Source organism: Branchiostoma lanceolatum, chromosome 11 (genome assembly GCF_035083965.1).
Source record: "Branchiostoma lanceolatum isolate klBraLanc5 chromosome 11, klBraLanc5.hap2, whole genome shotgun sequence".
NCBI classification, from domain to species: Eukaryota; Metazoa; Chordata; class Leptocardii; order Amphioxiformes; family Branchiostomatidae; genus Branchiostoma; species Branchiostoma lanceolatum.
In genome coordinates this window covers 8,048,715-8,071,751 of record NC_089732.1, presented here as the reverse complement: position 1 = coordinate 8,071,751, position 23,037 = coordinate 8,048,715, and the positions used below count along the sequence as shown (strand labels likewise).

Genomic DNA, 23,037 nt, shown 5'->3' with positions numbered 1-23,037 from the left:
GAAGTTTATCATGATGAGAAAGCTCAAGGTCAAGAAGTAGGAATCCTGTTGCTTGAAATTGTATACTTATTTATAGCAAAAGCTTGATAAATTCCTCAAAGGTCATCTCACATGACTGTAGGTTCGAAAAAGTCAAGTAAATTCAAATCTTAACGAAAGTGTGAAAACTTCAGGAAGAATCTGTCATTTTGCAGTCTTTGCCATAGAGCACTGTATAACGTTCTGAAGTTCTAAAGCATAATATTATTGTGTTGAGGGTTTTGTATGTGAAAGAATGCAGATAGCATACTCTTGTTTATGGTCCAATAATAATTACACTTGTATTTGCCCCCCTCCCCCTTTCTAGTGCTGAAGCGCTGCAGACTGCCATTGTTCTCAGCCAACCCAACGCTTTGTATGAGTACTACAAGGATGACTACAAGGTGCACGACATCCACTGGTCCCCCAGCAAAGCAGAAGAGGTGCTCGAGGAATGGCAGAGAAAATTTACAGAAGTGAGTGACAATGATGACCATAGAAATTGAAAACATTTGTAAATGATGATAAATACAACCCTCACAGTGACTTGGAATAGACTCTGTGAATAAACTGATAATGGTTTTGTGTAAGATGTCGTAGAATCTATTAGAGGTGTTGACTTGTTGTTAACTGCTTGTTTGTTTGTTTGTTTGTTTCACAGGCTGTATACAATAGTGCCAATGACTCCCTAGGCCAACAGGTCCATGCGTTTTCGTCAGCGTCGCTCAACGACTTGTTACAGGATTTCTCACAGACAAACTATATTCGGGTGGCAGCTGGGTACTGCTTGATGGTACGCTCTTCGTTCTTTTGTCTTTGACTCCATAAATTCTATCTACTGTAAGGGCATTTTAGTTGGCGGGGATTTAATTTCGCAGTAGGGAGAATTCACAAGTGAGTCAAAGTTTGGGTTGAAGCAAGGGGGGGCTAAGCGAGCAGAAGACAGAACAAGCAACATTTTCACAGTTTTTAGTTTGCAGTGAAGAGGTCAACACAGAAACTCCAAACTTTAAGCCATCACGAAAATGTCAACATTTACAATTATATGTATATCCTACTATGGGTTGAGTACTTGAGACAAATACCTAAATGAAATGTAAATGAATGTTTTTCCCTCTTCCAGCTTGTGTATGCATGTGTCACCATGCTGCGGCGGAGTGCGGTCAGGTCCCAGGGTGGCGTCGGACTAGCGGGGGTCATCCTCGTCTCCATGTCTGTTGCTGCCGCGCTGGGCTTCTGCACTCTGATTGGTCTATCGTTCAATGCATCAACCACCCAGGTAAGTTGCTATGGCAACAATTTTTCAGCTACAGAGATGAATTCCTATTTTTGCATGTTGGAAATCTGACAGTGTTTCAGTTGAGGTCGATTTTGACGATTTTACTCTGTAAAATATTGAAAACAGTGAAGATCATTAACTACTTTTTTTGTGTCGTTTTCCCAGGTGCTTCCGTTTGTAGCGCTTGGTCTCGGTGTGGACGACATGTTTCTGGTCGCCCATACTTTTAGTTGTACTACCTCATCCCCCAACATAGCCTACTTGGTAAGTTAAAATTTTGTCTTTGATTTTTCTTCTATTAACTTGGTAAAACAAGATTAAACAAGATTGACAATGTTTTTGCCTTTAGTGGACCGTTCATTTTAGTTGTTCACAGCACCAAAATTTGTAGAATAAAGAGCACAGTGTAGTCAAGCATTTTTTACTGTACACGATAAAAGGTTTAGATGTCCTTGGTGACACTCATTGAATCTGGAAGAGATGTTGCCAATAAAGTTAAATCACCGCGTTGGAAACCTGATTTTCTACCCAAATTGCACGACAACGCTTTAAGCAAGGCAGCACTCTCATGGTGGTTTAGGAAGTACATTGTGGTATCGCCTGATGAAGGAAGGTTTAAGAAAAGGTGGCGGAGTAATCCGAGGCGAAACAGGATCCGCACAGGATCAGTGGTTGCTGTGCTCTGGAGTGAAGGTAGGCCCAAGACAAGAACCAACAAAAGGGTCTACACAAAAACTAAAATTTGATGGGAATTCCGAGGATGCCTACCGCAAACGAGCATTATCCAAACAAGTTAATTACGCTACATTTTATTGGTTTATAGCTGGGGGGGATGTAACAGGTAGGAACTACCTGGTAGTATGGGTGGACTTCCAAGTGATTAGGCTGGTCAACTCATGCTTAGAAAACTGGTCCAAAACAGATTTAAATCTGACTGGTACTGTTATATTATTGCAGTCAGTAATAGATTGTATGTGGAGCTGTTGTATTTGGCTATCACCTTAGCTATGGGTAGGATAAGGAGACTGAATGGAACCAATTCTAGTGATGATGGTTCAGATTTGTGGTTTTTGTTTGGTGTGGTTACAGAATGTTAGAACAGACAAGTTTTAACTGGTTTTAGGGAAACAGATGTTGGCAGATGGGCGGACAAGGTTTCAGTGTCCACATTTCAAATGAAGTAGGGGAAAGAAAATTTGCAAGGAGCTGGGGAGAGTCGTATAAGAGGCAGAGTTGAAAGTATATTCAGGCATATATATAATTGTGATGGTTGAAGCTCAAAGAAGGAGTTGAAAGTTTTGTAAATGTGTGAGAGGTTGTAGATGGAAAGCACATGGGACTGATCTCAGCACCCTGCCCTGTAATCACACCCACATGTGTCCCTCTCACACAAGCAGTCCTGCTTCCTCCACCCACCCTGTGTAAGAAATCATAAAGATTTTTTGTGTGTTGTTGTGCTGGGTGGGGGTTTTGGGTGCTGGATTCCTCCTGCTAGGCTGGCAGTTGGCGTGGTGCCCAGAGAGAGGGGCAGATTTATCTCGGATGGGCTGGCATTTCCCTTTTTCTCCCTGACTCCGGACCACCCACAGCTTGACTGGCCTCCCCTATGCCAGGCTTTTGTTTTCCTAGTGCATATGCATGGCCTGATCCAGGAGACAAAACCCCCCTTATCCCCCCTCCTTTGAAACAGTAACGATACGCAGAAGAATTCGCCAAATTCTATTTATTCTCGGGTGCCCTCCTGTATGATGGCGAGGATCTCTGTAATGATTATCCCGACGATTGGATCAGATTACAGGAGTTCACAAGTCAGCGCCCCCCTCCCCTCCAACACCAAATGGCTTGTTACCATCCGCTTGATGGGTGTTCTGAATATGTCAGATTTAGTGTCAGGTCTACGCATCCGGTAGCCTTCAAGTTATCAACAACTATCATGTCCCGAAGATATTGCTTGGAAAGATAGATTTGCAGGAAGAAAAAAACTGTTGAGCATTGTTCTGTAGACCGTGTGGCTAATGAATAAGCATGAGGGGTGGCGGAATAGAATTCCCTGAAATGTTTCATTGGGCATGCCCCTTAGTAAGTCATGCTGGCATTCATAGGGATTTTCCCCTTCACTTGAAAGGAAGAAAAGAATGGCCTGGAAGGCCCCAAACTGTCATCATCCCGGAATAATAGGTCCCCAACAGAAGTAGCAGAAGCCATTTCAGATTGATAAATGCCTCCATGAAAAGGTGGGGAAGCAAGGAAAGTTGGGGTGGCCTTTCTTAAGCAGTGTCTGTGTCCACTGTGGTTACAAGTGGGCTACCGTGTTTGGCATTTTGAAACCATGTTGCTTGGCACACAGTGGCACCGTGGGCAGCTGGGCTCTTTCAGACATTGAGCAGGGGCTACTGTAGGGGTTAAGAGGAAATGGAGAAGTAGGAGGATGTGTATGTGGGTTCTTCCATTATATTGAAAATGTTACGCTGACTGCAGGATTTAGTTTGATTTGGATTGCCCGCGGGCAGAGCTTAATATTTTTTGTTCCTCTAAAAAGGTGCACAAGACTCTAACGCCTATTTTGGAAAAAAAAAATAAAATAGAATAATAAAATAAAAAAAATAATACAAAAGCAATTAGAAATAAGAAACGAAATACTGCCACCTTAGAGTCCATTCCAAGTCACCACAAGGGCTTTTACATGATATTTGTAATTAGTCTGAATAAATTTGAATAAAAGAATATCTAAGTCACAATGATTCTAAATATTTCAAAAAAATTCAATATAAGAATTTGAATTTATTTGAATCCAATTAGTTGTTTTAGAAACATTTTGCAAAGAGACTGCACAAAAATATCTTTATTTACAATAATTTGCAAATATCTATGTGAATCTTCTAAAATTCGAAATATAGAGAAATATAGACAGCTTGGATTGGGGTGATTGCCCCAATAAAATCAGGTGCTAATCCAGCCCTTTTGTCTGCCTCTGTGTATTTTTAGATGTCACTGCTGGACACTGTTAGGTCCTTTGTGCAAGCCATCTATGCATGGTGCCCAAGCATAATTCACAAAGATGTGTGAATTGCTTTCTTCACAGCCCACTGACCCATTTATACAATGTTACAAATAATTGTAAAAAAAGGTAGAAAATGGTAGAATGCTGTAACCATTATTCAGAATCTATTAGAAATATCATATTCCACATCATTAATATTTCCTAAGTTTTACACAACCGGGCAAATAATTATAAAGTTGAAATGACATTCACAATATTTTCAAAGTATGAAATCTCCTAGACAAATAATTAAAAAGAATTAAAAACAGTTGTAAATTATGACAATAACAACCCTTGGGGTGACTCGGAATGGACTCTACCCTGAAATGAAGATAGATTTACCGGTAGTCCAAGAAAAATTTACCTTTGATAAACAAAGAATTTTAAAAGATTGCCAAACTGCTAGAATTATGTTGGATCTAAACCAATTTTTTTTCAATGTTGAACAGGAATTAACAGTTTTCTCTTGCATTTTCAGGACCAGACAGGGGAGTGTCTCCGGCGGACGGGGGTCAGTGTGACCTTGACGAGCCTCAGCATCATCGTTTCCTGCTTCATGGGCGCTATCGTGCCGATCCCGGCGTTACGGAACTACTCAATCCAGTCCGCCGTGGTCGTGTTCTTTAACTATTTGTCAGTCATTCTGATCTTCCCTGCCATCATCAGTTGGGACTTGGAGAGACGGAGAAACAAGCGGTTGGACATATTCTGTTGTCTGAACAGTTCCGCTTCCAATCGGGTCATAAGAGTACGGGAAGCCACGCCCGACGAGGGGGACACAGACTCTGTTCGGAGTGAGCCGCTCCCGAGACATCCGCAGAGACACCAGACGAATGTGACTGTACAGTCCACTGTGGAAACAGTGACGAGTTTAGACAATGAGGGAAGGACGGTAACGGTTGTTGTACCGCCGACGCAAACGGTGACCCGGCCGTGGATTCCCTCGAACGTGGTGACGCCGATCGCGACGCCACCTTCCACGGCGGAATCGTCTTCCACAAGGAATCTGGTTTCGCCGGACTTTGAGACGGAGGGGACGGAGTCCTCCAACGTTCTGTGTTGTGCCAAGAATAACTGGACTTTGAGTTCATTCGCCAGGAACACGTATGGACCTTTCCTGGCAAGATTTCCAGTGAAGGTACGTACATTTATATCCCTAAATTGACGTCCTTCTTACTTTTCTGCTTTTATTTCTTCTATGCTGATTAAAAGGCTTTTTGGGCTTTGGGTTCACGCAAAAACCCTGGTCTGTACATGAAAGACTGTCTTGTAAAAGTTGTATGTTCTGATTTGAGGCATTTTGTTATGATTTTGTACTCCATACATTTTAATGTTAACATGAATGCTATTGTTTCAACTTGAAGTACCTGTGTCGTAACTTGTTCCATCTTTTCATTTCAGATTGCGGTGCTGGTGGCATTTGCGCTGCTCCTTGTGGGGGGAATATACGGGACTACCACGGTAGAAGATGGACTGGACTTAACAGACGTCGTGCCAAAGGGCTCTCGCGAGCACGATTTCCTGCGATTGCAGTCAAAATACTTTTCCTTCTACAACATGTACATAGTCACACAGTCGGATTACGACTACCCCAACGGCCAGGCTGGCTTGGACAGTCTGCATGAGGATTTCATGCGCGTGAACAAGATCGTGTTAACACCGGAGGGGAACCTACCGGAGTATTGGCTGAGTTACTTCAGGCAGTGGCTGTTTGGTGAGTGTTTATTGTTTATTTTCTTGTTTATTTGTTCATTATAACCATTTGAGGGATTACAGGACAGGACAAAGCGTATACAAGGGCATGTAACGCTGATCTAGTGTGGTCTGAATTATACTGTATAGTTATACGATATTTCTGTATTCACTGATAAGATTCTGCATTGAATAATCACGTTCAATACACCGAAATCTGTACCATGATATTTATCTGAAGTCAGGATAAGCAGTTTCTTAGGCCATTTCTCTTTCAGAGAACTTGTAGATGTAAAAGTGGAATGCTATGAATGCAGATGAATGCAGTATTTTGTATGTATTGGTGTCCGGTACCTGTGTACTGTGTGGTAAATAGTGTGGGTCCAAAATTCCTTATAGCAGAACCTGGGAATTATAGTGTCTAGGCAAAGACCCAGTAGTTAACAACCGATGCATCCATAAGCCTGGGGAGAAAAGAAAGGGATTTATCTGCTCGGAAGTTGTGCTGTCACTGAGAAGGCCACAGTGGGAGGGAGGGCTGACCTGAGTGGGAGAGGGGAACACTAGGGGCAGACCTACAACACTGTGGGTTACCTCACCAGGAGTGCCACAGGCTTGATAAACAACACATTAAGTTCAAAGTTGATTTGTCTCTCTGATGAGATGGTCTCGGGCAACTGTGTGGTTACTTGGTCAGGTTTTTTTATCTGATTAGGGCTGACAAATGTGTAACAGGGCAGTTGTAAAGGGTTAGATACAAGTAGTAGGGTAAAGGTAGAGCGGTCGACCTCAGAATGAAGACGAAGCATGACGCTTTTTCTTTAGCTTCGGTTCGTGCATTCGATAGGGCTTGTGTATTCAGCAAAGTAAACTTCACCCCTACTCTTCTCGTGCTGTCTAAGTGTGTTGGGTTCTTTTACGTGCTAAGGCTTTATGCCATAAGCTCCCTCATACATGGGGCCACCAAATGCGTCTGAAGGGACGATGTGACTCTTTTCCAGGCATGTCTAGACCAGTAGTATTGTTAAGGCATGGGACTGTTCTAGAAGTACTTGTATCTACATCTGTGAATGCAACTTCTTAACAGCTTGAACATGGGGAGGATGTGGTTTTCCTGTCATGTCTGTTGAAGTGACTGATGTGGCATGGTAGCATGCATGCAGTCACAAGTACTGGAAAAAAGCTGTTCTGTTTTGGTTGGAGTTCAGGTGTTTCCAACGCAGGGTGGACTTGATAATGGATTGTTGACATGTCAACAGCGGGCAAACGTGACGTCCCGGTCAGCGACACCCCTTCCTGACATGTCGAACACGAAAATGTAGCTGTTACAAAAGCCTGACCTCTTCTCCATCTATCTACCACTATTTCAGACGATTCATGAAGAATAGCAGAGATTTCGGGGTGACTCTGTACCTGTCCCTAAAGGGTTCCTTAGTCTTGGTAGGGGGTAGGGTTGACGCACAACAAGCAGACTGAATTGGCGGCAAGCGGCAGGGTTGCGGTCAGGCACCAGACCCTTTCAGAACTCTGTTTACAGTCAGGTTCAGTCGTAACACGATCCGCAGAGGCCATCAGCCCCTATCAGTAACTGTCCCATCGCCACAGTTAGGCATCTCTAGATTTTTGTAATTCTCTGTTCATTATGCACTAAAAGGTGGATGTTGCTATTAGCATATCCACTACGAGGAAAGCCTGTTGTGCATTCATTTGAGGCGTTAAAATCAAGATGGTTGCATGAAATTATATGCAACTTTCACATTGTTCACGATAATATTAAAGTCAAAGGAGAGGTGTGTGTGGTTGAAAAATATCTTTTAGCTCAAAGCCAAAGTAGGGAAAGAAAAGGAGGATTAGGATGTATAGACTTTCTGTGGTTACGTCTGTTATGGAAGTAGATACGTGGTCAGATTTAAATGTGTGGCGGGCCCAATCCCTCTGTAAGCATCAGATGGGTGGAGTGTGCTCTGATGGTCCTGTGAGTTCAAGTTTGACAGCTAACATACCAGTGGGGTGTAGGCACCACACAGATTGGGTGGATCCTGTTACATAGCAGGCTTACTGGAGTGAAAGGTGTGCTTATGGAGTTGTCACTTCAGGTGGGGAGGGGGGGTGTCAGGTTAGCCTGCCCCTGAAGCAACCCCGCCTACCAGTTTGTTAGTTTTACCATAGTGCCCAGGGCTCGAAATAGTGGGTGCATGTGCACCCAGTGCACCCAAAATTGGAGCTGTGCACCTAATTTTTGACTCTGGGTGCACTGGTGCACCTATATATTTTTGTAGCCTAAAGGGTTAAGGTACTATTGTACACTAGTATACAGAATATTCTTGAAATGTAAGTATAAAAAACAGCATGATAACTTTTTGCTGTACTTTATTTAATGTATTATTTGTTTGAAATTTTGAAGTTAGCTATAGAATTACAGATTGAAGTTCTTAAGAAAGGCAGCAGCGTTAAACTTTGTAATTATGTTCTGAAGAACATTCAACTTTATTTTATCTGGTGCACCCAAAATTTTTTCTGTGCACCCAATTTTTTGAGTTGGGTGCACCTATTCCCAAAGATGAATTTCGAGCCCTGGTGCCAGATGGTTGGATAAAAATATTAATTAGACTGCCTCAATCTACATTTAAGTTCACTGGAATAGAAAGAATGTAGCTCCTGCTAGGCTTTCTAATCTGTATCAGGTTCAGAAATACATTTAGCTTGGCTGTCTACAGACTGAATCAAGTCAAAATGAATATTATATGATACAAATCTTGCTCAAAATGCCTAGACATGGTCGTGCAGTGATTGAATGCTTCTATTAATTGTTACTACTAGTATCTCAAAAACTAAGCATTTGATCGAAAGATATAAAGTTTTTGTCTGAGCGACTTCTTTAATTTGTCGCTCTCTTTACAGATGTCCAAGCTCACTTTGATGAAGATTGGCAGCTTGGGCGCATCCAGCGAAACAAGTGGTTCAACAACGCCACCAACGAGGGGGTGATGGGATACAAGCTGCTCGTACAGACGGGAGACAACGACAACCCGATCAACAAAGACCAGGTAAGATTCCTTTTGCGAGGAAAGAAGGGGAGCAAAACTTTTGCAGTAAAAAACTCTTGTATATACGTCGCCTACATTCCTACTCAAACAAGCTTTCATTCCTTTATTTTGAAACTTAGATATGAAATTCTGCAACCTCTTGTATTTTTGTCCACAGCTGTACAGTAATCGGCTCATTGACAGTAATGGTGTCATCAACAACAAGGCCTTCTACATCTACCTGACCGCGTGGGTTAATGACGACACCTTCGCGTACACCGCGTCACAGGCGGCGATTCGCCCGGAGCCCGAGCAGTGGGGTGTGGATAGAAATGACCACGACAACCTGGACACCATCCCAGAGTATGAGCTAAGAAGTAAGTATTTTGTGATACAGATGTTTATGTTCATAGTGTCATTCTCAAAGCCTTTGTTTAAACCATGAATTATCATGTATTTCTTCCCTACTTTACCGTGAGGGTGCATTGGATAACTGTCAAAAAGAAATGTGGGTTCCATAATTTAAGGATGCCGTAGTCTCCACTCTCTAGTACAATTTGTATTTACACTGTATTTCTTGCATCTTTCAGTTCCTAAGTCCCAGCCCATCAACTACAGCCAGTTCAGTTTCTACGTGAGCGGGCTTCACAGCACCTCCGAGTTCATCCAGCTCATCAAGGAGGTCCGAGAGGTGTGCGAGGAGTCCAAGGTGCCCACGTACCCGCTGGGGGTCCCGTTCACGTTCTGGGAGCAGTACATCTTCCTACGCTACTATCTCATGGTCGCGCTGGCGGCCGTCATGGCTGCCATCTTTGTCGTGGTCGCTGTCGTGATGGTCAACCCGTGGCTGGCTCTGATTGTGGTAAGTTTTTTTTTTCTGTATGGATAAACTGTAAAATGAACAGACCAGAAACATATGGGAAAAGCTGAGAATTACTTTTTTACTAATTTCTTTCTTTCCCGGTGTTAGATCTGAAATGTGTTGGGCATGTCTCTCTGGTCATGCGTGAAAATTGTCCGAATTGTAGTTTATCCGATTGGTTTTCTTCTGAATCTTCCGTCAGACTTTTCCCAGTCTTTGTTCTGGCCTGGTCTTTCCAGTTTACCTGTGAATGTTCAGGTTTACTGAGTCGTTAAGTGCAGGAAAAGCGAGTGCACAGATGTAGTAATTAAAGGGGATTAACAAAATTATGTGATTATTGTAGTGAAGGGAAATTGCGTGAGGATAGGTGGGAAAGCGGGAGGTCTACTCGTTGGTTAAGTTAACGAAGTGCAGAGAATTGTGAGACGTGTTTCACTCTTGTGGCGCCAGACACCAGTAATTCGATTTTGTCTTCTCAACTTCCCCCGAAAATTGGGCTCCCCCAAAAAGGAGTGTTGTGAAACCAGCAGTAAAAGAAAGTGGGCCCGTTGACGGTATTTTATTGTTCACTTTGATTTGTGTTGTCAACTAAATAATGCTTGTGCAGCAGAGGATGAGTAACGCTAATCGGGGCATGTTGCGAAGCTTGTAGGTCGCTTATGCCTGTAACATGGGTACAGTTTGTTGTTGGTTCCATGTTGGGATACACAGACAGAATTCTGAGTCACAGTTGGAATGGGGACGGGCGGGGAAAATTCCAAGGATTTTTGCCTATTGGGCTGAGGACACCACCCCCTATTCCCATTGACAGGCCTCGGAACAAATTAGTGTTTTGTCTGTTCAAGGAGACTATAACAAGTGGCAGAGATGATTAGGCCGCGGATTTTGCCGGAAGGCTAGTCACGTCAGTCAGCCCAACAAAGGTGCACTGCTCCTTCCCAATCCCCTCTGCCCCCGGGCCCTGCATTGCTGAGATGAATGGAACGACCTTGCCAGGCTTGCCACCAACACTCTAGTGTTGTTCCCAACTCTCTAATGGCACAGTGGGTTTATGTTGTGCGTCCCTGCGTCCCCATGGGTGGTTTTGTTGTGGAGTGACGTCGCTGTCCTTCAAAAACTAGCTTGCAGGGCTTGTCCCGAGTTCTCTGAGAAGTAGACAAGTAGACGTCTCGGAGAAGTCGGCAAGACGTTTGGGGGGAGACTTTCCTTCCAGCAGCCTTGGCTTACCGTTGACAGGCAGACTTTGGTGTCCTGACCCGTGAAGAATCTGATTTATGAGTGGAATACTGAGAGTTGTCAGCTGTGAGCCCCAGGCCTTGGTCCCCCTGTGATTGGCTGTGGGTCCTGATTGCTGGGTTGGAGGTCCATAATTATGGGGTGCAGGAGAAAGTACACAGAGCTGGGATATAATGTGGGAATGACTGACAGGTGGGACTGAGAAGTGTCTGTTGTGGGGGGGAGGGACACAAAAATTATGTCCCCTTTCCTCCCAGCAGCTTAACTGTCTACCTGAGAAGCTGCGTTGATTTGTATCGAGTTCGGGAATTTGTGGCAAGTCTAGCTTCGAGTTGAAGCATGCCAGTAACTGACAGATTCTCTCACTTCACTTCCAGGTGTCGGTGCTCGCCATGATGGCGGTCGAACTGTTCGGCGTCATGGGCCTTCTCGGAATCAAGCTCTCCGCCATCCCCGCCGTCATCATCATCGCCTCCGTCGGCATCGGCGTGGAATTCACCGTCCACATATCCTTCGTAAGTACTCCTCACTTTCTCTCCTGATCGACAAACAAGTTGTTTCTCCAGTGAATGACAGGTTAATGAGTTATTGCAGTGATCAATAATCTTTAACCGGACCTGAAACACCTTGTAATTACGGAGGCATGGGGAATTTATAGCTGTCATTTCCGTCCGAGGGCTGACCCCAGGATGACTCCACTTTGTAGCACAGGTGAAGCTGAAAGTATAGAGTAATGTATTCCAGTGGTGTTGCCAGAGGACGGACATTATTTATTACTCACTCGCCCAGCTGGGTGGTAAAACTAGAAATTTACAGCTACGGCCGCTCAAAGCAACATTAACTGTGCTGTTGTGGTAAATAAGGACTCAAGACAAGCTGAAAATTAATTTTACACTTCAGGAGCTGTCCTCAAAAGACGCAAGTTTGTCGGAATGTTGTGCGGTACAAGAGTGCCTTGTCAGGTTTATTTGCCTGATATTTTGTGGGTATGGATAAGAATACAATCAAATGAACACCTGCAGATTTGTCCTTACATCTTTAGGGTCATGTCAAGTTTTGTAACAATGGTCGCTTTGATTTTGGGAATCACTAGGAATGTAGGCAATCTAAGCATTGTATATCTAACTTGTTACAGTAAAGGTTAACATGTCAGCATGCCACCCTATTATTTCTGTGTCTGTATTTCTGTCACAATCTTAACAATTACGGGAATATTTGTTCAATTTTGCAGTGTCTTTTAACATATAAAGCGACAACTGTTTTATGATTGGATATGTGAAATGTGAAAAAAATTGCTAGGTTTGCAAATTACTACGAAGCCCTTTCATCCATTGTATTAAACAGAAAACTAAGATTTGATGAAGAATATATTGTTTGAATGCACCAATCTAATAAGATGTTTGTATTGCAGGCGTATGTTACATCGTTGGGAGACAGAAACGAGCGAATGATATCAGCGCTGGAACACATGATGTCGCCCGTCATTGATGGAGCCATCTCCACACTCCTGGGTGTCGTCATGCTGGCAGGGTCAGAGTTCGAGTTTATCGTCCTGTAAGTCGCCCCTTCCTTCCTTCAGTACAATATAGTTTACTCAAGGATGACTCAAAATCCTTCTTAAGCATAATCTTGTGATGCTACCAGCTCGAGATTTGAATGAAACCTTGCCTTGCATCAAAGCGTTTTGTGTCTTGATTGTCAACATGTTCGGCAAAGCCCTGTGTGGGCTAACTTGGCCCCTGTCCATGGCCCCTGCACAGTTTTGTGGCTTCTAGTTGTTAATGACGGGATGATGTCTTCCAACTCCTTGATTTACCTGAGGACAGTCTGGCCAGGGTGGTATAAAAAAGCAGTGTTTTCTCCTGTCCAGGTAATGAAAAAGTATTTCTAGAAGTCGGTCTCTGGGGACAGAAAGTGACAGTTTATGAGTTGGGTCTAGACAGAGCTCAGTGGGGAGGCGGCCCAGTGTGGGACAATTGTGTATTGGGTGGCTTTTGTTTGGTGGGACTGTCCGGATGGTTTACAGGTTGAAAGGAACGTTTACAACCAGGCGAGTCAGGAAAGTTTACTGGGCGACTCAAACGTTTACAGGCAGAGCCGCGGCCCGGGTCTGAAGAGATCCAGATTGGAGAAATGTTATGGTTGGCAACCCCGGCTGCCAAACAGGAGAATTTTTTTTCTTTTTAGTTATAGGCTGTAGGCAGAGTGGAACAGACTTGTTGATGGTATCCAAAGTTCAGGCGAGGAGTTTTGAACTGGATTGAACCCTCCACGGGGGAGGATGACGAACTTAAGCAAAAGCAACTGGAGCTGATTTGCCAGGATCACCGAGTGAATCCTCCATACTGACTTTGTGAGGCCTCCGGGATCGCGTAGACCCTGGTGCTGAGTTCTTAACCATTTCCAGGAGTAATTGCACCTAAGCTTGCATTGTGCTTTTGCGCAAGCTTTGAAAAATACCCCACCTCTTCTCCAAAGGGTGTTTCCTCCCCCACCCCAGGGCTGGCCTTATGACCTTCTGCTCGTATCCCTGCCCCCCACGGAGAAAGCTGACGCAGAGTCAGGCATCCGCAAGTGAATACAGGAAGGAGTTTGCAAGAAGTTTGTTGGCATAGTTTACGGGCACTTTTATCATGCCTTTGGTTTTGTCAGTGGCTCGGCCAAGCTTGGAAGGAGCCCTGTTGTCATTGCTGTAGCAGCAACAAGCTACTGTCGCCAGCTGCCCCATGGTGTCTCCTGCTTTGCTTATGTAGTTGAAGGGATAAAATTTTCCAGATGACATCCCTGCCTTAAAAATCGTTAATGATGGGGTGTAGCAGGAGAAAATGGCTTTGTTGCTAGGTTTGCATTTGATTGTTGTTCGTCTTCATGTTACGATTGCCTTCCCTTTTGGGTTTCCGTGCGGATTTGCTCCAATCCTAGCTCTGGCTTCTAGCAAACTGGCCTCAATTAAAAGTATATCTTGTGGAACCCAATATTTCTTGGCTGGTAATGGGAGGGCTTGTGGTAATCATACTGGGAGGTTGGGGAGTCCCAGCACGTGTTGGCCTTGCTATATTTTTGTACCCCTTTCAGCCCTTCAACCTAGATCTGTGTTGGCTCCCGCCTGCCAAATCCAAGTTGACAGGCTCCATAATGATATGCTTGTGCCACACATTTTTGCTAATTTGTTCCCAAGCTGCTCCCAGACTTTAATTGGCTTGTAAGGTCCGTTAGTGACATCTGTGGGTGAGGGGGGCCCTGCCCTGACACTGGAGTGGGGGCGGGGCAGGTAGGGTGGGGGAGGGCTGACTTCTGGGGTCACTGTGTCATCCAAGTGACAATTTCCAAATTAGAAAATCAAGTTTGAGGAGATGCCTCCCAGGCTGCCACTTGCAGTTGCCAGCACAACTAGGGACCAACCATTACGTCCTCTGCAACAGGCTTGGGACAGGGGACCTCCTCCCTCCCTAACTTCAATTAATTTCTTTCCCCATTTCTCAACAATAAAACAAATCTTGTCAAATTTGTATCATAGGATTGAGTTGTGATATCCACACTTGGGACACCATAGCCCGACCCTCTCCCCTAGGGACTTGAGGCCTCCCTGCAGTAGAATTCCCCCTCCCGAGGGCCCCTCCAACTTGCAACAGTGTAGAATTCCACTGGCAGTTGGGTCCGCTCAGCCCTGGGTGGGAAAGATAATCTGTTTTGGGGAAAATGTCAGCAGCACATGGAGGCAGGCTGGCTGTGGCATGGCTGTGTATTTTTCTTGGTTCTAGTTTCATGGCGGGAGCACAGATGGTTGCCACATTTCAGGCTGGTAGGGGAGGGGCTTGCTTGCCTTGGTGTTCCCCAGGTCCCTCCCTGCTCCTGCATAAACCCCCAGCTTGTTTGTGTAGCATCCCCATCAAGCCTACATCCCCCCAAATTGGGTTGTTTTGAGAAGGAAAGGTTTGGAAGAACAAGGAGATATGAATAGCGTGTTGCGAGCCCCCTATCCGTTTCCCGAGCTTTCCGTGTGAGCTGCGTATGCCACTACACCACGGGAGCAGCATATGGCCTTGTAGGTGACGCCTCAGCGGGACAGAGAGTGTGTCGGGACATTTGGAAGGATTTGTGGGGGCAGGAAATGGGCCAGAATGTTTATTTAGCGAGCAGCCATATTCATCTCTGTTTCAGAGTAGCCAAAGTTCAGGCCAGTGGGGTCCTATCAACCCCACCACCAGCCACGACACACACACTCCCTGTAGAAAATACTGGCACACCTTTTATTAACCAACAGAAGTGGGGAGATAACACAGATTTAGCTGCCTTGTAAAGTGTCAACCTTATCCAAAATTCGTCATGTATAGATCACAAAGTCTACAGGCAACAGAAGTTAGGGATAATAATCTATGGATCAAATAAAAACCAGGAAGATCCTAAAAGGACAGAGTCCATGTGTGTTGGGGGGCTGACCAGTTCCTAGTCATTTTGTTTATCCTGGCTTGCTCTGGAGACTGTCATCTGAGCATTCCTCACAATCCAACATAAATAAATCTGCAGTAAACAAGTCAGTCCCCCATAAATGTTATGCTGTCAGTCCCTCAGATCTGATATTGAAATTATTATGAAGTTGTGGGAATTGTTGTCAGTGAACAGGAATACTAGAGTGTTAGCTTTTCAGAAAGGGGAGGTGGATTTCTAAGTTTGCAGAGGGTCGCTGTGTGGAAGTTGTGCTGAGTCTGCTGCTCAGATGGTATGCTGTGTTGATAGGCCTGCCTGCCAGGCCTGGCAAGGGTGCTGCAGATCAGTGGTGTTTAGAGGAGAGTCATGAAGGAATGGGGAGAGGGGAAACAGCTTCCAGCAGGTTGTGGATGCCCTGTTTATGTTACTTGTCCAGGGGCAGTGCGGCAGGGCCTGTGTGGCCCCTCTGTGTTGTTCTGGGGGCCACCATTGCCAGGCTACAGCCGCTGACCCCAGCCTTTTGGGTGAAGTGACCCCTTTTCTGTTGGAGGCTGTTGTGCGGGGAGAATTTATGCCAGCCCTGATACAGCCCCACGTTTACTGGAGTTGTTATCACTAATGTGGCCTGACATCAACGTGCAGCCAGGAGAACTGGAAGTCCCAGTGGGTGGCCTGGGGGTGCCCCTCTGAGATGGGGAGGGGGTTGTGGCTTCTGCCGTGTACACGGTGCCCCCCTCCCCCTCTCCCACTGGCCCCACACGGTGCCTGCCCAGTCTGGGTGCATGATTGCAGCCTGAGGCCAGTGATGCTATCAGCTTTCCTGGCTGGACCTGTTGAAGGCAGCAGGCTGTAAAGAAGGAAGCTGTGGAATGGGGGCAGACCCAGCCTGGCAGGAACCCTCACTCCTGTCAGGACCCTCATACCTGCCCCAACCTCCTGGTGGCTACACGTCTGTTATAAAGGAAACACCCTGTCGCTAGTGTTACACTGTTTAGGTCTGTTGTAAAAACAGGCATGTCCTCGACAGACATACTTGTTTGTATTTTGGCTATTATAAACGTCACAGGAGACCCTGGCTCCTTTTATCCCACAGGAATGAAGTGTTTTCATTTAAAGGTGCAATTAGAATAAACCCTAGACCCCCCCTGCCTCACTTCCTTCCCCCAGCAGGCTGTTGTTTATGTAGGCAAAACTAGGCCAGGCTTGACAGCTTCAAAGTGCTCAGGCATATTTGTGTAAGCAAGCTACAGTCTCATTAGATAATGCTGAAGAAGATGATTTTGTAGCCACTGTCTGTATGATTTGTAAACGGTCTTTTCTGCTCACTTATAACTGTGAAGAGTGTATGGCAAAAGTTACACTTGAAGCTGAGTCTTTGGGGTACTCCTGTGGGATATGTGGTTTTATTGGGGGTCAGGCATTCCAATGCTGGCCTAACTGATAGGGGAGATCCATGTGTAACAACTAGCCCCCCAAAATAACTTAGAATAAACTAAGAGCAGTGGTGGTATCAGCTATCAGCAACATGAAAGGTGCCCTAGGTTGGGAGTCAAAGCAATCCAGCGGCTATCCCGGCGCGGTTCTTGTTGGTAGGCACGCGGGCCGGCGGAGGGTACGGGAATGTTGGTCTCAATGTGTGGTCTATGTTGGCAAGCATCATGCATGGATTATGTAACACCTCAGCTGGAAGTGTTGAATGGAATAACATGGCAAAATGTTCCCAACATGATATCAGCTAGATTACTTCAATACGAAGTTGTGCCCATGCTTGTCGCAAAGGTCCTTAAAACGTTTTTTTGCAGATAGAAGCGTTTCCCATGTTATGTTAAAACTTGTGATCGTTGAAATTCTATCCTTATCCATAGGAATATCTTATAATATACTGATGAAAACTTTCTTGTTTATTGCTGCAGGTATTTCTTCTATGTCTTGGTGGCACTGGTGATCATCGGCCTGCTGAACGGCTTGATTCTCCTCCCTGTACTCCTGTCGTTGATCGGCCCCGGCCCAGAAGTCAAACCCGCAGACAACACAATGCATCTCCCGACACCGACGCCGCCTCCAACCCCGCCGTTCGAGACCGGTGTGCCCATGGACACGTATCCCAGGGTGCAGCGGTCAGACTCGTTTGGGTCGGATCTCTTCAACAACGAGATTGCGTTCTCCGGCCTCGGGGACCAGTACCTCCAGCAGAGGCATTCAGACATCGTGGTGTCACCCGAGGTCAAGGTCGAAACAGGCTACCTACGCTGTGGCCCGAAGCGGACAAAATATAACGCCCCGGTAAGTACCCGTAACACAATTGTAGTTTAAAGAACATGCCGCTAACTAGCTTTGAATTCAAGAAGTCTCGCCCTTTGTACTCGTGATCAGCCTGGTAGACCGTGTCGAAAATCAGACAAAATAGTAGATTAAAACGGCCTAAGAATAGGACTTTTTGAGTAAAAAGGTCCAAATTGAGAGACAGAAAGGCAAACCGCAGGGAAAAATGTATCCCCCCCATCAAGACTAGAGACAGCTGAAGGGTATCCACTGGTTGATGTTGGCATGCATGCAGTCACCTGCCTTGTTTTCTTGGCTTATGTTGCTGCGTAGATAGCATCAGAGCAGGGCTAAACCTCCCCCTGTCTGGCCTGTACAGTCCAGTCACTGGAGGGGACTCTAAAGCTCCCCTCTAATGTCTGATTCAGCTGTTAGCCATTCAGACCCTCCAGTATTTTCCTTTCTTGCTCTGGTGCCACCTTGGCCCGAAAGATAAGATCTGCACTTTCCAGTGCATTACACAAGGATAAGAAGAGATTTTTGGATATTATTAGAAGTTGGGTGGGTCTTAAAAGGGCCAACAGAGCTTGTATAATGACAATCTAACTAGAATGATGTAGCTTTGTATCTGTAACTGTTAAGTTTTCTCCGTTAAAGTTGTTTTTGTTGTTTCCTCCTCTAGGAAATGTCAGTTACTATGAATATGATGTAACATAAGACGATGTGGCTTGCAGTTCTTTGCAGGATTACTAGGGGGCTGGATATGTGTTGCATGAGTCCCACAATGTGTGTCGAATACATTCTAACCGTTTGTTTTCTTTTTCCTTGTTGTTTGTAGGTGAGGCCAACAGAAAGACAAACAAATAGACCAAAACGACCGCCCAAGAGCAAGTCCCGCGCCTACCAACAACAACCGTCGCATCACGTGACGACCGTCACCGCCACAACGTCTGTGACTGTACAGATCGGCCAACCCACAGACGACGCGTCAGCGGACTCCTATAGATACTCAAAACGACGGCGGGACGACATACCCAAGTTGTATGAACTGGAGTATAATTCTTCAGATTCAAGTAGAAGCAGTGAGAAATAGGTGGGTTTCTGTTGCAGCTTTGTTATGGCCAAGCAGATCTATCGATGGCAAAGACTGTATCTAACTGTCAAGAGGAGTTTTTATCTCAAGTGGTGATTAAAACTCACGTTGCCAGTTGGATACGGTCTCTACTATCTTCGTAGTTTTTCGTCCTCCCACTCCACTTTGTTGCCTTTGCTGTCTTGCCATGTTACTTAGATGTGTTGCTAATGAAAGTTTTCCTTTCCATGTTCTGCAGGTTTCCATGCTGTACAGTCAGTAGGGTAGGAAAATGTGGAAGAAGCGAACTCAGGGCAAGTAACAGTTGATCGATGAGATTTCTTGAAGACTTTGATTTTTATGAAGAGAGTTGTTTGTGAAAGAGTGAAGAATAGTACTTGGTAAAGTTTATTTATTTATGATCAGGACTTTGTACCACTGCCTATAAACCCACGAACACATTCATTCGTTCATTCATTCACCATGTAAACTATAACAGTGCTCCCTCCCTCTACACTATTAGTGTAAAATCCCCTTTTGCAAGTTTGTGGAACCCATACAGGGTGATAAATGCACCTGTATTGATGGAAGGACTTGGAAAAGGGCATATCAATGTATTGTAGTTTGGAGGGGTACTGATAATATGCCAGTGATTATAATAATTATGATAGTGCCAGAATTTTGTAAATTTTGTGAAAATAATGCTGTATGAATATGTCCTGCGATAATGTCGTATAAGGATTCGCCAGGACTCCTGTCGTGGAAGTGTTGAAAATTTCTCAGCTTCTCGTATAAGTATCTTAAGTATATATAGATATATCTATAAATATATATATATTATATATATATATTATATTATCATCCGAAACTCAGTCCAGTAACAGCCCCCCCAACGAAATAATGATGCACATATACACCATGTAAGGAAATTGTGGTACAGTGTAATTAAGGAAACAGTGTAAAAGAGGCATGACTGTTATGCCGTATGTTGTATTATATTGACATTTTTGCACACTGTATAGAGATTTGAAATTAACATCAGAGTTATCCATACATGCCTTTGTATTCTTTGATATCGTCGCTGTCAAAACTTTGTTGTTGTTACATACATTGTAGTAGTTCAATCCTTGCCTTGTCAATTTTTACCTCAGTTTCGTTGTAATGTTGCAGATTCATCTAGCGCTAGTTGAGCAGCATGTACGGCAGCCATATCACATGTTCACGTCTTCTTTTGCTTAGCCAAACTGTATTCTGCTGCCCTTGTAAAACACTAGTAGAGTTGAAATATTTCTCAGTTGCCATAATTGTACGAGTACACCGGTCTGTAAGTTGCTTTTTGGCGGCACCTCGGAAGTGAGCCTTATGTATCGTGAAACCCTTGTTATTGTGAAACCATTGGCTACCACTGTAATTGTTAGCTTGCACATCACCTTGCACGTACCTTGTTCCTGATTTTTAAGTTACTGCCACCTCTTTATCCTCCTACAGTTACCCCTAACAGCAATGTTACTCACATTGAGTCATATTCTTTTGTAAATTATTTATATAAAGGTCTATTTTTGTAGTGTACAGAGTAGTAGAGAAGCACACTCATCGTGACAGATCGATTATATTTTTAAAGAGTTTTATATATATAATGTTATTATGCCTCATTTCTTTTCGTTTTCTTAGAGCCACAACTAGCCATAGTAGGACATTACTGTTGTATTTAAAAGTTCCTGGATCGTGCCGGAAGAGTTTGTGAAAGATGTGTAAAGATTTCGGCGCTGCGGTCCACACACTTTGTATTGGTTGAAGTATGCCATGATGTACTAGATTAGGCAGGACCTGGTGTAAGGTCCCCAATGTTTTGAACAGAAAGTTTCAATCTAACAAAGATAAAATAAAACAGGAAAAATGTTTGAAATAAACCTCTTTGTGTGTGTGTTTTTCTTGATTTATCTGTCAGTACAGAGTAGAAATTACAATTAGGTTAAGTGTAAGACTGCAGTTGAAGAAAGAAATACAAAATGCCTTGTCTGTATGACGCAAACTCCCGCCATAGGTGCGGACCGGTGTTGGGAGACCGCTATAAGCATGATTCAATCAGGCTACAAAATTCCAAAATAGATATATATCTAGGTCTGAGCCAGTCATAGTCTTCTTGAAAATAAGACAAATCCTGAAGTAGAAATAGAAGAACAAAGTCTTGGATTGGCAGAAGTTATATCCAAGCCTATTGTGTGAATTTGCATGTTTTCTCACTACCAAGTTTTCCTGACACATCCATCCCAACATCTTTTGGGGGAAGGGGGTATTATTTTCATAAAAGTTGTTTCCCTTTAATAGAGTAGTAGCCAATAGCAATTAGGAGATAAGCAGCACTAAGACTGTCCTTCTGACTAGCCTAGATACAGGTGGCTTTACAGCTACTCGTTCAATGTGGATATCTTTGCTCTGGGGAGCTTATCCCGAGGAGATTTTGAACGAGATGTTGTTACTACATGTAGTACTATGGTTGTGTATCAGAAAAACGGAACAGCCGGAAAATGTGTTTTACCTTCCCAACATCTGCTTGAAGCCTAGCCCAGCCTAACAACAGCTGATGGACATGACAGAGCAGACAGACAGGGGTTATCTCTCACACAGGGTCCATCTGACCCAGATGTCAGGCTTGTCATGTGGCCTGAGCAGGCCTCAAGCTGAGCAGCCCCAGGTGGGCTCAAAACGTCCTCCTCTTGGTTCACAACTTGTGATGGAAGTACAGGGATTACTCTCCAAGCAGAGGTTGGTGAGGAAGATCTTCACCGTTTTATCAAATGCCCCGTTTTTTGTCCGCTACCCCACCCATAGCGGGGCATATGTTAAAATGGTGACGATCTTCCCCACCAACCTCTGCTTGGAGAGTAACAGGGATGACAATGTATAAATATCTCCTAGCAGATCTATTGGTGGCAATGACAGTATCCAAAGGGCAAAAGCAGTATTACTGCCTACCAAGATCTGCGAGCACTGAAACAGGGAGGAGCATTTCTTTTCAAAAATGGTGTCATTGCCCCGCCTCGGGCAATAAAACTGCTTTTGCTTTTTGGATACTATCATTGCCACTGATAGACTGATTGCTTTGAAATTAATGTATAGCCTCCTTCACAGCCTTCTAGGAGCGCTGGCATTTGTTGATTGGCAATTTTGAACATATTGGTTAATGCTTTCCAAACAAGTAAATGCAAACGCTACTTGTCCTAGAGGGCTGCGAAGGCTAGGTAATGTTACTCTCCAAGCAGAGGTTGAATGGGCAGATCGAAAAAAATGACGGCATATGATAAAACGGTGGATAAAACGGTGACGATCTGCCCATTCAACCTCTGCTTGGAGAGTAAGGTAATGTCAGGTCTTCCTTACTCAGTTGTAATCTCCAAGCAGATGTCGGGTAGCCTGCTCAGCTTTGGTTCACCACATGACCGTTCGCCACCATGCCATCAAGCTAGATGTTCTAGCAAGGTAGAACCAGGCTAAATTAGTCTCTACCAGAATCCCTGGGAAATTGGCCAAATAGAATAACTTAGCTGGCATAATTGAGTTCCCAACATGCAACTATAATTCCTCTGCAGCTCTTGCAAATTGTTTTCCCAAATTTTACAGCAACCACTGTCTTTTAGACTAAGGTTAGACTGATTATGAATCTTTCACCAGACAAGCCTAAGGGCTTCTTTGATGGATTCTAAGCCAGCGGGTCGTGTTGAGCCTAATGGGGGTAAGTTGAATGTTTGTGGAGCTACAGATCATATCCTTATCTATCATACAAATCCATCAAAGATAGCCTGAAGTCTTGTCTAGCAAAAGACTCGTTATTAATCAGGAAGAATTACTTCAAGTCTTGCTGACAACTATGACTGATGCTATTGCATAGACCCTATTGCACCTTCCACGGTTAAGTGTCCAGTAAGGTCCAGCCAAGATGCCTGGTTGCCATGGTGACCAACGGGAGCCCCACCCTGCCTTGACTACACCTTCCGACCCGCCAGTCAGGTCCTAGGGATTACAGAGAGATACACAACAAGGATGTCCGCCAAGCCAACATTTCCTATTTACAAGGTTGGCTCCATACAGATGTAATCCTCATTAGACACTTGTCCCCCACTT

At 44.4% G+C, this 23,037-nt stretch overlaps 1 protein-coding gene across 3 annotated transcripts in view; it reads left to right on the top strand.

The window, feature by feature from the left end:
• The window catches only part of LOC136445283 (protein patched homolog 1-like), a 62,313-nt gene extending 41,488 nt beyond the window's left edge, over nucleotides 1-20,825 (top strand). For all 3 annotated transcript variants that reach the window (XM_066443201.1, XM_066443202.1, XM_066443200.1), the window contains exons 9-22: nucleotides 347-494; nucleotides 680-811; nucleotides 1,142-1,297; nucleotides 1,463-1,561; nucleotides 4,816-5,475; nucleotides 5,739-6,051; nucleotides 8,931-9,076; nucleotides 9,234-9,432; nucleotides 9,646-9,917; nucleotides 11,531-11,668; nucleotides 12,565-12,707; nucleotides 17,495-17,864; nucleotides 18,682-18,936; nucleotides 19,175-20,825. In XM_066443201.1, the coding sequence (XP_066299298.1) occupies nucleotides 347-494; nucleotides 680-811; nucleotides 1,142-1,297; nucleotides 1,463-1,561; nucleotides 4,816-5,475; nucleotides 5,739-6,051; nucleotides 8,931-9,076; nucleotides 9,234-9,432; nucleotides 9,646-9,917; nucleotides 11,531-11,668; nucleotides 12,565-12,707; nucleotides 17,495-17,864; nucleotides 18,682-18,936 (3,031 nt within the window). In that variant the 3' untranslated portion in view covers nucleotides 19,175-20,825. The remainder of the gene's footprint in view (nucleotides 1-346; nucleotides 495-679; nucleotides 812-1,141; nucleotides 1,298-1,462; nucleotides 1,562-4,815; nucleotides 5,476-5,738; nucleotides 6,052-8,930; nucleotides 9,077-9,233; nucleotides 9,433-9,645; nucleotides 9,918-11,530; nucleotides 11,669-12,564; nucleotides 12,708-17,494; nucleotides 17,865-18,681; nucleotides 18,937-19,174) is intronic.
• The last annotated feature ends 2,212 nt before the right edge of the window (nucleotides 20,826-23,037 follow it).